Raw genomic sequence first — 16,374 nt, forward strand, 5'->3', positions numbered from 1 at the left:
CAAAGACCTCACAGCTGAGGGCTTGGCCAGGGTTGTCCACAAAGTGCGATTACAGGGTACAGAAATGAAGTGGGACAGAGGGGCCTGAGCAGTGCTGGACTCCTACTCTCAGCTGCAACTAGTCCCTTCAAGCACTGTCATGGGTCTGGGGTCCTGAAGTGGTTTGGAGGATAAGGCTTCATGGAGGGTTGGGCCTGGGTAGGGTGCTCTGGGAGCCCTGCTGCCAGGTTTTCTGCTCTAAAGCCACACAGAAGCCAAGTGTGGTGGCTTTGGCTGCTCTGGTTCCTTCCTTCCAGAACTTTCTACAACCCAGTTTCTAAACAGATTGAATGGTAGAGTTTTTCCCAGACTCAGGAAAGGCCAGTGGAGATGTTGGCATGAATTCAAGTACAACATGGAAACAGGAGACCAAGTCTCTACTCGGGATTGGAAAAGAAGAGGGCAAATTGGCACTTGGGTTTACTCGGCCCTAGGTGCTAGCCATATCCTGGAAGCAGAGGACAACAGCAGAGGCCAGTTTAGGTGAACCCTGGCTGAGCCGGCAGAGTCTCCAGGCCCCTGAGAACTAGTCCTATACTAACATCATTGAGCTGTATGGGGATCTGCAGTACCAGGTGTACACCAGAGGCATGGTCACATAGGCTGTCTGGGGAGGTCACCTGATACAGTCTCCCCAAGCACCTGCAGAAGGTGGGCTCCCCTGCATTCCTAAAGAGACTCATATGGAGCTGTGGTAGTAATGAGTTTCCATTTTGAAAATCTTGATTATTTTTTCTGTGGTGCTGGGATGAAACCTAAGACCTTATGCATGCTAAGTGCATGCTATACCACTGAGCTACACCCTCAACTTGATTTATGAATTTCCTAGGAAGCAAATGTGAAAAAAGAAAAGAGAGCTGAGTCTCAGGAGTCCCCACACCCAGGAAGCAGAGAGAGGGTATCAAAGGCAGCTGCAGATAGGGAACCAGAGGTGTAGCAACTATTCATTGTTGGTGGGGGGTGTTAAGAAGGAATGCTTTGAAGTTGGATCTGGGGTGCATATTTGGGCTGCAGACACTGGAGCACAGTGACATGGGCAGCAAGAGCAAAGAAAGTGAGGAGGAAGGGGAGGTGAAGTAGACACCATGGGGAGCTAATTCACTCTTTTGGGAGCTCCAGGGTGAAGGGGAAGACAGGTAACCAAATTCAGGTTCAGAAGTTCATCTGACAAAAAAAACCAAAGTTCAAGAGATGAATGTTAGAGAGAAAGAAAGGCTTTATTCAGTGATCAAAGAATGGAGAAATAGGAACCAACCCATGCTCACAAATCACTCCATAGAGGTTGAGCAGTTACAGATAACAGGGTAGGAATAATGCACAATAAAGGGGAGGAATATTCATGTCTTTTCTGAGAAAAGTAGAAATCTTCCAGAAAATTGGTGCTACCTTTTTTTGTTCCTTTCATGGCCTGGTATTTCTATGGTGACTGGTATGTGTCTTTAGCTTGGAAATGGGAGGAAAGAGACTCAGTAAGTCTAATCAGCTGAACTCTGGATAGCTCTGAACAAAATATTTCTCAAATGTTCAAATGTTCTCACATGGCTACATGCAGAAATCTGACCCAAAGATCATGGCCAGCAAAAGAGACAGACACAATGTGAAGGCAGAGATGTTCAAGCCTTTTCATCTCATGCCAGCCACACATTGGAAATCTACAGGCTCAAGAGAGGAATCTGTATTTTCAGCAAAAGAAGCCTAAGTCCCTGAAAAGTAATCTAGGCAACCATTATTATCTTAACCCAAAAGCTAATGGGAGACTAATAATGTACTACGAGTTGTGTGACACCCCCCCCCGACACAAATTAGTAATTTTTACATCAACTAAAAGCAAGTGAAGCTGGAGAGGTTATTAGTCCTCAATTAACACTTGGACATTTGCTGGAGGCAGAGACGGCAAGAGCTTGCTTTTCAGACTTTAGGGTTCCATAGCTTTGGGGACTGGGGAGGAGCCAAATCAGGCTAAAGTCATGAGAGACATGGCATAAAGCCCTATACCACCTGGCTGATGTCATCTTTGTCAGCTTCTGGGTCCTAACCTCAAAAATGTAGGGTTTCTGATGAAAAAAACAGTACCATGGTTTGACTAGTCTGTAACACATGCTAAAAATTAGTAAGGCTTTGTTGCATTTTGCATTTTCAAAAAAACCAAAACCATTTGGGAGGCTAAGGCAGGAGAATTCCAATTTCAAAGCAAGCCTTATCAACTTACCAAGACCCTGTCTCAAAAGAATAAAGTAAAAAAATGGGCTGGGGATGTGGTTCAGTGCCCTGGGGTTCAATCCCTGGTACCAAAATAAACAAACAAAAAGAAACCACTGCCAAAACCATGACAACCCACTAAATAAAGATGTTTAAGTTAGTTGCCTCTAAGAAGTGGTAATTTTTGTACTGTGTTAATAACAATGTTTTAGATTCTTTGTTTTTGTTTGCCATCCTAGGGATGCCACCCAGGACCTCCTGCATGCTAGGCAAGCACTCTACCACTGAGTTACATCCCCAACCCCAGTGTAATTATTTTAAAGTAAAAAATACTATTGGAAAATTCAATAGTAGAACTTTCCTTGCAGTGAGAACACCCTCCAAATTGCCTCTGTAAATAGAGATGTTCACATTCTGGGCTGCTAAAAGTCCCTCAGCCCCCTGAGCCTCTTCCTGCCCCATACCTCAGCAGGCCTGGAGGGTACAGCTGAGCAGTTCCTGTAGCACTGGAGCCCTAGGAGCCCAGGAACAGGAGTCTGACCTGGCTCAGACTCAGCCTCCCGAGCCACTGGGATTACAGGCATGCACCACTACTGCTCCCATGTCAGCCAACTTAGAATGAGCAGCAAAAGATAGTGCGTTCTCTTTTTAGGAGAAAAACAAGTCTTACTTAGAGCTATTTGCCTGCAGGTCATGTGGGTCTAGCCTGCTCACTGCCCTGAGTGTTCTTCAGTTCTCAGGGTCTCTCAGGCAGGGGGATCCTATTAGAACCTTTGGGTAAGTATTTGAGAAGGGAAAGAGAAAGTGAAGGTGGGGAAGAGGAGAAAGAGCAGCAGTGCTGGTGACAGTTGTTCTCTCCCTCTCCCCAAGCTCTCCAGATGCTGGCACAGTACCCGGAGGGAAATCTCTGCTCTGAGGCTTTCTCACCATTCATTCCTCCCACAGCCCACAGCCCGAGTCAACCTGAGCAGGGCCCATACAGGCTATTTCCATGGTGGCTGTCCTCTTTTGTGGCTGCAAGGCATCCTTTAGAGGAGAGCCACTAGCTCAAACCAGTTAGTTCAGAAAGCTGCTTCTCGGCTCCTCTGTGGATGCAGTTCCAAGAGCAAGGGGTGGAGGGTTCAAGGCCCCTTTCCTCTCAACCCCAATAAAACTAAGATCCTATTCCACAGCTCAGTTGGCAGCTATTTAGAGGCAATAACTTATAACAGCAGCCTCCATTTCAATTGATGCTCATCTCAGTAACTTCCTGGAAAGTAGAGATCTTACTGTCACCCCCCAGACATAGCCAGGAGCCCCGAGACAGCAGCTAGCTACCTTATTAATCAGAAAGCAGAAGACAGAATCATGGTACCCTTGAGGTCACATGTCACATCCCAAGAGCTGACAGGGACTCCCACAGTAGGAGCTATGCTAGTACAGTGTACACCAGCTGACACTAGCACCTTCTGGGGGAATTGAACCTCAGATGCCAGGGATTCATCCTCCAACTGGAGAAATGTAGTGGGAACCATTTACCATGAACTCACATCTTTTTTTTTTTTTTTTTGGTACAAGGGATTGAACTCAGGGGCACTCAACCACTGAGCCACATCCCCAGCACTATTTTCAATTTTATTTAGAGACAGGGTCTCACTGAGTTGCTAAGTACTTTGCCATTACTGAGGCTGGCTTTGAACTTGTGATCCTCCTGACTCAGCCTCCCAGCCACTGGGATTATAGGCATGGGCCACCATGCCCAGCTATCCTGTCTGTTTTAACTTGGATGATAAAATCTTAATTATGCTCAGCTACTTTAGAGTCTTATGGCATGGGGGGTGATGGCAGGGAGACCACCTCAAAGCAAGGTCTTTACTTTCTCTTCTACCCTCAGGTGGAGATATGCTTTGTTTAGAACACAGCTGGCCTGTACCTCTACCTCAGGCATCCACACTGCATACAGGCAAAGCCCACCCTGCTCCCCCTGACATCTTACAGCTCAGTCTTCAGTTGGGAACTTAAAACTCCTCAGTGTTCAGCAAAGTGAGGCCACACCTGACATCAGCCTCAGCAGGATTGTTGTTGGGGCAGGACTCAGGAGTTCTCTGACAACCCCAAAGAGCAATTTGTCAGCCCCTCTCCTTCCTACTGCCTTTATATGCTTTTTATTCCTTTGGTGGTGCTGGGAATAGAAACCATGGTTTTGCACTTACCAGGCAAATATCCTATCACTGAACCACATTTTCAGCCCATCTTTATATGATTTTAGACCTGTATGTATTAGAAAATTGTTTCAATTCTATAATAGAACACATACATTAACTTTAGTTTGTTTTTGGCTAGTGATACCTTTGCAATTAGTGAAAAACTGAGATCAGAATGCTTCAAAGTCAAAAATTTTAACCTTTTGAGGTCAAAGCAACCAGGACTCACTTCACTGATTTAAGGTGACTTGAATTTAGATGACTCATGTGAATAGCATCACTTGTTTTATGCATTCGAAAGGGTAAGAACAAAAATACCAAATTCCACTAACACTAGTTTTTTTAATGTGGCTGGATCAGAAGCATTGCTGGGCTATGATGGGTCAGAATGTCTGACTGCCAAAAAAAAATGTGGCATGGAATTTTACTCAGCATTGAGAGAATAAAATCATAGCATTTGCAGGTAAATGGGTAGCAGTGGAGAAGATAATGCTAAGTGAAGTTAGCCAATCCCCCAAAAAAACAAATGCCAAATGTTTTCTCTGATATAAGGAAGCTGGCTCATAGTGGGGTAGGGAGGGGAAGCATGGGAGGATTAGATAAAATCTAGATAGGGAAGAGGGGTGGGAGGGAAATGTAGGGCACAGGATTTTAGCAAAGACAGTGGAATGTGATGGACATCATTATCCAAAGTACATGTATGAAGACTTGAATTGGGTGTCAACATACTTTATATACAACCAAAGATATGAAAATTTGTGGTCTATATGTGCAATAAGAATTGAAATGCAAAAAAGTACATGTATAAAGACAAATTAGCATGAATATACTTTGTATACAAAGGTATGAAAAATTGTGCTCTATATGTGTAATAAGAATTGTAATGCATTCTGCTGTAGTGTATTTAAAAAAAATAAAATCAATTTTAAAAAAAGGAAAAAAAAATGAATGTCTGACTGCCAAAGGCCACCTCATCTTGTGGGACGTTGGGAAGGGGAGCATTTACAAAACACCAGCTTCAAACCCCTTTTGTGCCAGGTGCTCTGCTATAGATGAAGATGTAGTGGAATTTGGCCCACAGGCAGCTCAGCTGGTACTTTGAGGCTGGGATTCAAACCTGGGTCTAGTTCTTTCCATCAAACTGGTGCATTTCAAATTGACCCCTGTGGCAACACTTCAGACATTCTTTGCATACATTTATTCCAAATGCAGCATTAAATATTAAAAACAATCTTTAGTATGTACACTTAAGGGTCTAAAACACACTTTAGCTGAGGCTTCGAACACCTCACAGCATGGTCTCCATTGTTGTGCATGTGGCCTATATAGGCAGAAGTCACTGATCAGGAGGGTGTTGGCCAGGGGCTGTGATCACCAGGCTGTAGCAACTCAATGCTAATGGCCCACCATCTATAAGAATTTTGGGTGTTTCTTACCTGATATATGGCAAGTGATGAATATTTTATTAATTTGTTTCAAGCATCTACTGCAGTTCTATCAGGAACCAGAGAAAACAGGCAAGCTGTGACTTACTATTTAAAATCACTTATCTATATAAAATCAGAATTTTTTCCCTTCCATATTGTACAACCAAAACAATTCAGAAGTAAACTGGATGCTGAAACAGTTCCCAACTAATCAATTTGCATTAATCAAAAAAAGTTCCCTCTCCAACCCCAGTGATTAAAGATGTTATGACTTGAATTTTGACTATTCATACTAATGATATCATTTGTTTTTATACTGTTGAAAAAGTAAAAATAAAAACAAAAACAAAATTATATTATCATGCCCTTTTGATTTGGATTAGAACAGAAAGTAAGGTTCATAATTTAACAGCTTTTTTGGTAAAAGCTACTAAGCCCCTCTCCAAGATTTCTGGTCTGGCCAACACAAAGGGAACCAAGCTAAAATAGCTATTTACATAAGGTTGCCTTATGGAAACCCAAGAAATTAGGGGGAGGGAGCCAGGAAGTTTTAATTCAAATTTTGCTATTAACTCACTGGGTAATCCATATGACTTTTTGCTCCTCTCTGAGCCTGTTTCTTCAATGAAAGGGAGGAGGCTGGATTAAATTAATAGATTTTAGACTTTTAAGAGCCAAAGTCTTTCTTTTTAGAAGATCTTTCTAGGAAGTTTAGTAGACCTTTCAGGGGCCTAGGGCTCCCGACCTACCATGATCCTGCAGAATAGTAAGAAAAACCACAGAAATGGGGTTGGAGATGTGGCTCAAGCGGTAACACACTCGCCTGGCATGTGCGGGGTGCTAGGTTCGATCCTCAGCACCACATAAAATAAAATAAAGATGTTGTGTTCACCAAAAACTGAAAAATAAATATTAAAAAATTTTCTCTTTAAAAAAAGAAAAAAGAAAAACCACAGAATCAAGTGATGTAAGGCCCCTCCTACCTTAAAGTCCAGGATTTCTGTACCCTGCTTTGAGATTATAAATGCTGACCCATGGCACCACCTCCTGTCTGAACCCCTCTCCTGGACTAGGCTGAGCAGATTCATCCCTTGCACACAAGACCTTGCCTCAGCACTGACTGGAGAACCATAAGGGCAACTGAAATCCAGGGGCTGAACAACTGTTTGTGGGTAACAATGGGATATTTATTCAACTTAAATGGTCAATGAGGCTACAGCAGAATCAATGCTGTTACAACAGGCAAGCACTACTGTCAGCATCAACACACCAGTACATCTCTTCACCAGCATCTGTGCCTCATAGGTTACATTCTCATTGTTTTTCTTTTAAATCTTATAAACCAGTTGGGAAGCAGCTAAAGGCCAATTTTAAGTACCAACGTAAAACAAACTTCACTGAAAATACAATTCAAATACAACTAGATCAATGTAGGAAAAGTTGACTAAGAAATTAGGTGTAATAGAAAAGAACTTACTGGAGTGAGATGGTATCTTAGGGTAGTTTTGATTTGCATTTCTCTGACTGCTAGCGATGGTGAGCATTTTTTCATGTACTTGTTGATTGAATGTATGTCCTCCTCTGAGAAGTGTCTGTTCAGGTCCTTGGCCCATTTATTGATTGGGTTATTTGTTATCTTATTGTCTAATTTTTTGAGTTCTTTGTATATTCTGGTTATTAGGGCTCTATCTGAAGTGTGTGGAGTAAAGATTTGTTCCCAGGATGTAGGCTCCCTGTTTATCTCTCTTATTGTTTCTTTTGCTGAGAAAAAACTTTTTAGTTTGAGTAAGTCCCATTTGTTGATTCTATTTGTTAACTCTAGCGCTATGGGTGTCCTATTGAGGAATTTGGAGCCCGATCCCACAGCGTGTAGATCATAACCAACTTTTTCTTCTATCAGATGCCGTGTCTCTGATTTAATATCAAGCTCCTTGATCCATTTTGAGTTAACTTTTGTGCACGGCGAGAGATAGGGATTCAGATTCATTTTGGTGCAAATGGATTTCCAGTTTTCCCAGCACCATTTGTTGAAGATGCTATCCTTCCTCCATTGCATGCTTTTAGCCCCTTTATCAAATATAAGATAGTTGTAGTTTTGTGGATTGGTTACTGTGTCCTCTATTCTGTACCATTGGTCCACCCGCCTGTTTTGGTACCAGTACCATGCTGTTTTTGTTACTATTGCTCTGTAGTATAGTTTGAAGTCTGGTATCGCTATACCGCCTGATTCACACTTCCTGCTTAGTATTGTTTTTTGCTATTCTGGGTCTTTTATTATTCCATATGAATTTCATGATTCTTTTATCTATTTCTACAAGATATGCTGTTGGGATTTTGATTGGCATTGCATTGAACTTATAGAGAACTTTTGGTAATATCGCCATTTTGATGATGTTAGTTCTGCCTATCCATGAGCAGGGTATGTTTTTCCATCTTCTAAGGTCTTCTTCTATGTCTTTCTTTAGGGTTCTGTAATTTTCATTGTATAAATCTTTCACCTCTTTTGTTAGGTTGATTCCCAAGTATTTTATTTTTTGGGGGGATATTGTGAATGGAGTAGTTGTCCTCATTTCCGTTTCAGAGGATTTGTTGCTGATATACAGGAATGCCTTTGATTTATGCGTGTTGATCTTATATCCTGCCACTTTGCTGAATTCATTTATTAGCTCTAATAGCTTCTTTGTAGACCCTTTTGGGTCTGCTAGGTATAGAATCATATCATCTGCAAATAGTGATAATTTAAGTTCTTCTTTTCCTATTTTTATGCCTTTAATTTCTTTTGACTGTCTAATTGCTCTGGCCAGTGTTTTGAGGACTATGTTGAACAGAAGTGGTGAGAGAGGGCATCCCTGTCTTGTACCAGATCTTAGAGGGAATGCCTTCAATTTTTCTCCATTCAGAATGATGCTGGCCTGTGGCTTATCATAGATTGCTTTTACAATGTTGAGGTATGATCCTGTTATCCCTAATTTTTCTAGTGTTTTGAACATAAAGGGATGCTGTACTTTGACGAATGCTTTTTCTGCATCTATTGAGATGATACTGGCAGCCATTAGGAAGTCAAACAACAATAAGTGCTGGAGAGGATGCGGGGAAAAGGGCACTCTTGTTCATTGCTGGTGGGACTGCAAATTGGTGCAGCCAATTTGGAAAGCAGTATGGAGATTTCTCGGAAAGCTGGGAATGGAACCACCATTTGACCCAGCTATTCCCCTTCTCGGTCTATTCCCTAAAGCCCTAACAAGAGCATGCTACAGGGACACTGCTACATCGATGTTCATAGCAGCTCAATTCACGATAGAAAGACTGTGGAACCAGCCTAGATGCCCTTCAATAGATGAATGGATAAAAAAAATGTGGCATTTATACACTATGGAGTATTACTCTGCATTAAAAAATGACAAAATCATAGAATTTGGAGGGAAATGGATGGCATTAGAGCAGATTATGCTAAGTGAAGCTAGTCAATCTTTAAAAAACAAATACCAAATGACTCCTTTGATATAAGGGGTGTAAACAAGGACAGGGTAGGGACGAAGAGCTTGAGAAGAATATTTACAGTAAACAGGGATGAGAGGTGGGAGGGAAAGGGAGTGAGAAGGGAAATTGCATGGAAATGGAAGGCGATCCTCAGGGTTATACAAAATGTCATATAAGAGGAAAGGAGGGGTAAGACAAGAGAATACAAATGGAAGAAATGATTTACAGTAGAAGGGGTAGAGAGAGAAAAGGGGAGGGGAGGGGAGGGGAGGGGGGATAGTAGACAATAGGACAGACAGCAGAATACATCAGACACTAGAAAGGCAATATGTCAATCAATGGAAGGGTAACTGATGTGATACAGCAATTTGTATACGGGGTAAAAGCGGGAGTTCATAATCCACTTGAATCAAACCGTGTAATATGATGTATTAAGAACTATGTAATGTTATGAACGACCAATAAAAAAAAATAGAAAAGAACTTAAGTGGTAAATAAAATACAATAGCAGCATTTAAAGACTAATTCCCAGTTCAAAAGATGCCCCTTCCCCTGCCCATACCATACCTCATGCCTGGCCCTGTCCAAGAGGTCTGTTAGATCAGGCAAGGCAACTGGCATATGCATACAAACATGCAGCAGAGGAGCAAGGCTTCTGTGTGTTTATGTGCTGAGGATCATAGGACTCATGTTTAAGTGACAGACTCTTAGAAGGGTCACCTCCTACTCCACAGGAAGCCTCTCATGCATTCTGGGCCTGTCCTTGAGAGATCTTGTCAGTAACCTCAACTTAAAAACAACCTCCTTGGAAGTGTGACTAGAAATTAAACAGCTGGGACTCCTGTCATGTTTCCCAATTCTCTCCACAGCCTAGAGCCCATTTTAAACCCTATTAGCTCTACTCTCAGTTAATGCAATTTTGGAGGGTACAGCTGCAGCCCCAGAGACAGGCCACTTGAACAGGTACCAGTTAGATGAAACCCTGTAATAGCACCTTCAAATCAGCCCTCATTCTTCAAAGATAGAGGTCAGGGCTACAGTTAACTTCCATAGGCATGGAATCTCCTAACCTCAAGTACAGTCAAGTTTTTAAGTTATTTCAAGACCAATCCCTTGCAATCTTATTCTAGGATATACCCTTGATTCCTATTTTAGTATCAAAAACTAGAAATTGTTCAACAATTTCTATTGCACTGTTTTTGTTCATTCTCCTTTAGAAATGCCACGACACCTTTTTCCTAGAATACTCTTTGCTAACATGCAAAGTTAACAGTGAACAGATACACAAAATTGATAAGAGAAAAAATGTTCTATACACCTCCACTGGGAAATCCCAATGGATTAAGGCAGCCATATCATGGGAGTGGAGGGGAGGAAAGAGACTTGGAGTTAAGGAGGTCAAAGTGACATGTGTGTATTGAGAAAACACCAGGATACTCAAGTTCGGAGATGAAAAGGACATTCTGGCAGCTCAAGATCTCTGTTAGTGCCAACTACTTTAGGTATAATTCCTCTACATAATGGCCTGAAGACAGCTGGCCTCACCCATGGAAAATGGCTTTTCTCATGCACAGCCATCTTCCATAGGGCAGTCATAATGTGCAGGTATGTATTATGGCTCCTCTCTTCTTATCCCCAGCAGTTCTCCATTTATGGGCCCCCAACATGGCTTGCTTAATTATGCCAGTGTTTTAATTTGATGAGGATTGAGCCATTACACTTCAAGAACAGCAGTACTGTGTATAGGCACACATTAGCCATAACACCACTCAAGTTCTTCCACACCTTGATCTGAATGCAGACTGGGCTCCCTAGTTGACTGAACCAGACTCAAGGGGCTAAGGTGGAACCCTCTTTATCTGCAGAGGGCAGTTTTATTCTCAGACAAGGCACCCACAGCTTTCAAACTGAAACCAGCTGAGTTGTTTTTAAATGCTTATGCACTTTAGGGAGAAGGGACATCCAGAAAGAGATCCTACAAAGCCTGCCCTGAAGAGTGAAGGCCCCCTGGGGTGCTCTGAACAGGTCACTCTTCAGAACCCACCTGACTCACCACAGACCTTAGGCTGGGGACCTGAGAGCCAGGTGCCACTTAACACCAACCTTCCAAAGAGATAATACATCTCACCTACAGACCCATAGGATGGACAGGATGCTAAACACCCATGTAGGGAAAGAAAATCCACTTCTTTTTAGAAAAAGTAATAGTCCAGAAATGACTAGATATCATGGCCTTGCTCAGCTTAGAAGTCAAAAATCTAAGTAATGGAGCTTCCTCTCTGTGGGGGAAGGGAGGATGATGCTCTATTTAAGCATATAATCCAGTCATATTCAATTCTATTTCTGCCTCCAAGTTCTCTTGCTGCCCACTTGTATTATCTCATCCAAGAAAGACTGGCTAAGACGTCTTCTACCCACTCCCCACACCATGTCTCTGCCTGCTCCCTGCTGCATGCAGGCTATAATACTCCCTGGGTGGGGTGGAGTAGGGGTTCAGGGGCCAGAGAATTGGCTGCCCTGAAATCAGAGGAGCAGCCAAAAAAAAATTAAAAAAAACAAGGAGCCTAGAAGTCAGAGATAGTTTTAATTATTACTGATTCGCAATTCTTCCAATGCAGAAGAACAGTCAATTGTTCAAATGCCTGATGGCTTTGCCCCTTTTTAACTTGGGAGAGCTTAGGGGCAAAATCATTAAGGAAGTGTTTTTCAGTGCTTGGGCATCATGATCAATCTCCTTGCCAAGGTCTAGAGTTGAAAAGAAATCTGTCATTTTCCTTTGCCAAATGTCAAGTTTCCCATCAGCACCAAGAGATCAAGAGACCAAGAAACGAAGTGACCAAGAGGGGATAAACCACAGGGCAAAGAATTAAAACATGATATAGCAAATGCCACCATGTGAAACACTCAACTTTATTCACTTTATTTATGTATTTAACAATTCTAAAGTATTTACTTCTTGCTTTAACAAAAAATGAAAAATATAGGAGCAATGACTGACTCCTCTTTAGGAGAAAAGGGTTATATGTACAGCTACGGAGAGTTATGGTTCCTCCTTTACATACAAAGAAAAATATTTAAAAAGTGCTTCATTGATCAAAAAAAGAGCTAAGAGCTGCAAGCATTTATTCACACTGTACATCAGACCCAAGAAACCCGTATCATTACCTCTTGGCACCTGTCACTAAGAACTGCACAATCTTCAATTACACGTACTTCTCCCTACCTTCACCATCAGAGCATGTGGAGTGTGGAGAAGAATTACACCCTGTTTCTCTAAGCTCAGACTCTGGGCTTTGCCTGGACTGACAGCACCAGGAAATGTTTCTGGGCCACATGTAACCATACTCAGGCACACATAGGAGCCACCTTCCTAAGACACAGCTTGCCCTTGGCCAGGGACCTGCTTCCAAAGGGAAAGGGCTGGAACTTAAGCATTCCCTAACCTCACCCTTTCACCTTACATGATGTACCCTGCCACCAGTTAGCAGCGTTCAGCAAAACCAAGCATGGCCCAAGAGGGAGGGCAGGCACAAAACATGGATGCCAACATCACAAAGCACAAACATAAATTCCTCCCTGTCCTTCCCCACACCCATCTCCATCACAAATACTCTTGATTTAAGGCTCTTTTTGGACCACATCAAAGCTCACTGAGGAAAAGTACCCCAAATCTCTTCCAGGTGATGTCACATCTCTAAGGAACACTGCAGAGTAACCAAGTGGCCCTTTACTGCTGGCCAGCAGCCAGACACGTACCCACTCAGGCAGCCAGAAGCAGGGCAGGGGGACTGCTGGGCCTTTCCTGCTGCTCCAAGAAAGGAAGGAGGAGGAAGGCTGATTGTGTGGGGACCTTCATAACTATAAAGGCTGATTCTACCCCTTAAGGGGAAGGTCCATGATTTGTTTGGTTTGGGAATGGGGAATTTTTGGAACCCTGAGTCTGGATTTCCCTGTCCTGGCTGAGGAAGAAAGATTGTTTGGGGGACCAGGCCCTGGACGTGGCTCCAAGGTGTGCCTGGGGCTCAGGGTGGGCCTTGGCCATGGAAGCAGGACACCACATTCTGGCCATTCTGTACTCTCACTCACAAAGAAGCACTATCTGGCCTGCCCAGGAGGCAGCCCCCTGAAAAACGAAGGGAGCCCTAGACAATTTGGGTCAAGTTAAAACAGAATCCCATGGGGAACAACATGCTGATCACCCATCCCTAGCTCCTTCTACCTTCCCCAAAATGGGGCCTGAGGGATCCATTTGCTGTGTGTGTCCCTCCCTCCAAATATAAACCTCATTTTCTGTTTGTAAAGTGGGATGGCCCAGCCCCTCTCAAAGAGAGAGAAGGCACCTGGGGAGGTTCTCTTGGGAAAGATGCTTCCAGCTTTCCTGGCAACAAATGTTTCCCAACCAACTTTGATGTGGTGGTGGTGGTGGTATGAGGAATGATCACAAATGTTGGTGCTAACCTTCTTTCCTGCTCACTGTCTCAGGCCTCCACTCTTGGCTCTGACCAGCCTCCTTCCATAAGGAAGCACCAAGCCATCTCCCAGTGTGCCTGACAGTAAGCAGCTCGGCAATTACAGGAGACTTGGCAACCTCTGGTCTTCCATTAAAAATAATAATAATAAAACAACCAGGGGATTTTTTTCCTTTTTGAGGGCAGAGGGAGGATGAAAAAGGGAAGGGGGAAGGAAAGGGGGAGAAGGGGAAAAAATTTTTTAAAAAAAATCGATCTACAATCCAATGGTACATCCCAATTTCTGTCACTCTGTACAGGTGATTCCATGCCCCCATTCCAAAGTGCATGGGCTTCTAGGTCTGCTCAGGCTGTGTGGCCCTGTCAGTGGGTCAGCAGCTTGGCCTCTGCCCACCCCAGGTCACTGAGCTTCAGTTTGAAGTGGCAGCAATGGGCTTATCCAGTTCAAGGTCAATGCTGAAGCTTGTGGGATGCAGACTGCTATAGCAAGACTTGGACACTCTACTGGGTTCAGAGAGCTGCTGGCTAGGAACCAGGACCTTCTGGTTATAACAACTGGAGCAGAATACGTTTCCACAGTTCCTTAAGAAGAAACAAAACAATGTTAGCTTCCATTAGCAAGTATGCAGTAAAGAAACCAACTTCAACAGAATTTTGTTCTGTGTGATTTTTAGGATGTGCTGGAGACTCTCTTGAAATCAAACACTTTCATTTCTCTGGCCCAGGAACAAGATAGGAAGGAATGATATCCCTACCTAGTAGAATCATATGTCATTTTCACTTTAAGGCCAAGGATACTTGGCTGTCTTACCACAATGGCTCAAGGTTATCAGGTGTACAGGAAGATGCTGCCTGACAGACCTCTGTGAGAACAAATGTTTCCATGGCAGAAGCAGTTACGAGCTAAATGGTAAGTCCTGACCCAGAAACTTACCCAGTGGCCACACCTACCTAGGCAATGGCCTCTGTGTAGCTTGTGATCACTGAGTGATCAGAGTCAAATGGAGTTGTCTTTGGGCCCTCAGAGGAAAGAAACAAGCATCCAGCCCAGTTGGGGATAAGGAGCCTTATCCAAGGGCCACTACCCAAGAGGTTTAGAGGCAACAACTTATAGGGCAGACTGCTCCCATTTAGGATGGCTCTGTAGGCAGCATGCAAAGCCAGGAGTCAAGCAGCCCACAATTCATGCTCAGAAAGTGAAAGAGAGGAGAGGTATAAAGACAAGAGCACAAATGAGCATACATGCACACACATACCCTTATTAGACAGCTGTCAGTCAGTATGGCTCCCTGCCCTGCCCCATGCATCTATCTTCAGGGAAACTCAAAGAGATCTGCCAGAAGGCTTGACTACAACACAGACCCAAGGTCTCCACCCTCTTCCACTGAAAGCCCAGCTCTGATGCATCTGTGTGGTCCAGATAAATGCCCATCATAGCTAACAGGAAAGAGAACTGACAGAGGATCAGTTTCTGCCTACCTTATAACTCTACTTTTGTTGGACTTTAAAGTATAAACTAATCACAATGAGCTCAGCACAGCAAACTCCAAGGGTCATGACACAGCCCACCAACGACTAGGGGAAAGCAGCTCAAGGGAAAGCCTCCTTCTCAGCCAGCATCTCTTTCTGCCCTTTTCAGTCAAACCCCTCAGTATGCAAACCTATTATTGGATTAATGCCACTCAGGCACAGGAGAGAATATTTAAGACTACTTGGGGACAAAAGAACTTTACAGAGAAAAAGGTGGACCAAGGGCCACAGAAAACTAAAATGAACACATGGAGACCCTGTGGTTACACAGAAAACTTTCTGAATGCCTATGCTTTTTTTTTAATACTCCTGCTGGAGTTCAGCTCAAAAATCTGATACAAATTTAATCAATTAAGCTTCTCTTACTTCTTTCAGGGGACTCCAAAAGACCTAAGTGGAGTCTGCCCTTAAAGTCTTCCATGCTAAAACATTCTCTGTGAAGATCACTTGTTCAGTTCTGTCTCTTTAAAAACAAAACAAAAAGGCACACTGATACTTGGAAGGTACAGCATCATTTCAATGAATGACTGACCCAAAAGAAATAGTTCTGAAAACCCAACTGGCTCCTCCATAAAATTAGACCCCGAAGAAGCACTGTTTCTTGTTACAGATGAGATGGCCCAGCTGACCTGTATGGTCAGGAGAAAAGCACATGGCTGCAGCTGGACTCAACCTCAATGGTCTCCATCATCAGCTGTTGAGGACCACCCCCAAGCCCACCTGCCTGCCTGTGCTCCCCAACCTCAGGCTTTACCCCACTGAGTGCAGAAAGGGGAGATGACAGCATTAGTGTGGAGAAGTTATTATAGATGTGCAGACATCACAGACAGTTTGTTGCAAATGCTCACCACGTTTGATCAACACGGTCAGTGTCCCTGCAAGGAGGGGAGAAAGAGCTCAGAGAAGAAGCCAACCAAAGATATTTGGGCTTCGGGTGTAAGGTGGGAAGACATGTGGTCCTATAAGCATCATTAACAGATAAAGATGCTGTCCCACTTTCAAACCAGGTTCACTCATGTGGTGAGCAATGGTCCAATTCTGATAAAC

At 43.3% G+C, this 16,374-nt stretch overlaps 1 protein-coding gene across 1 annotated transcript in view; it reads right to left on the reverse strand.

The window, feature by feature from the left end:
- Window positions 1-14,207: 14,207 nt before the first annotated feature.
- LOC144256461 (phosphatidylinositol-3,5-bisphosphate 3-phosphatase MTMR3-like) overlaps window positions 14,208-16,374 on the reverse strand; it is a 41,638-nt gene continuing 39,471 nt past the window's right edge. The window contains 2 exon segments of the mRNA XM_077801513.1: window positions 14,208-14,379; window positions 16,176-16,202. Of these exon segments, the coding sequence (XP_077657639.1) occupies window positions 14,208-14,379; window positions 16,176-16,202 (199 nt within the window).

The sequence above is a fragment of the Urocitellus parryii genome, chromosome 8 (assembly GCF_045843805.1).
Source record: "Urocitellus parryii isolate mUroPar1 chromosome 8, mUroPar1.hap1, whole genome shotgun sequence".
Lineage (NCBI taxonomy): Eukaryota > Metazoa > Chordata > Mammalia > Rodentia > Sciuridae > Urocitellus > Urocitellus parryii.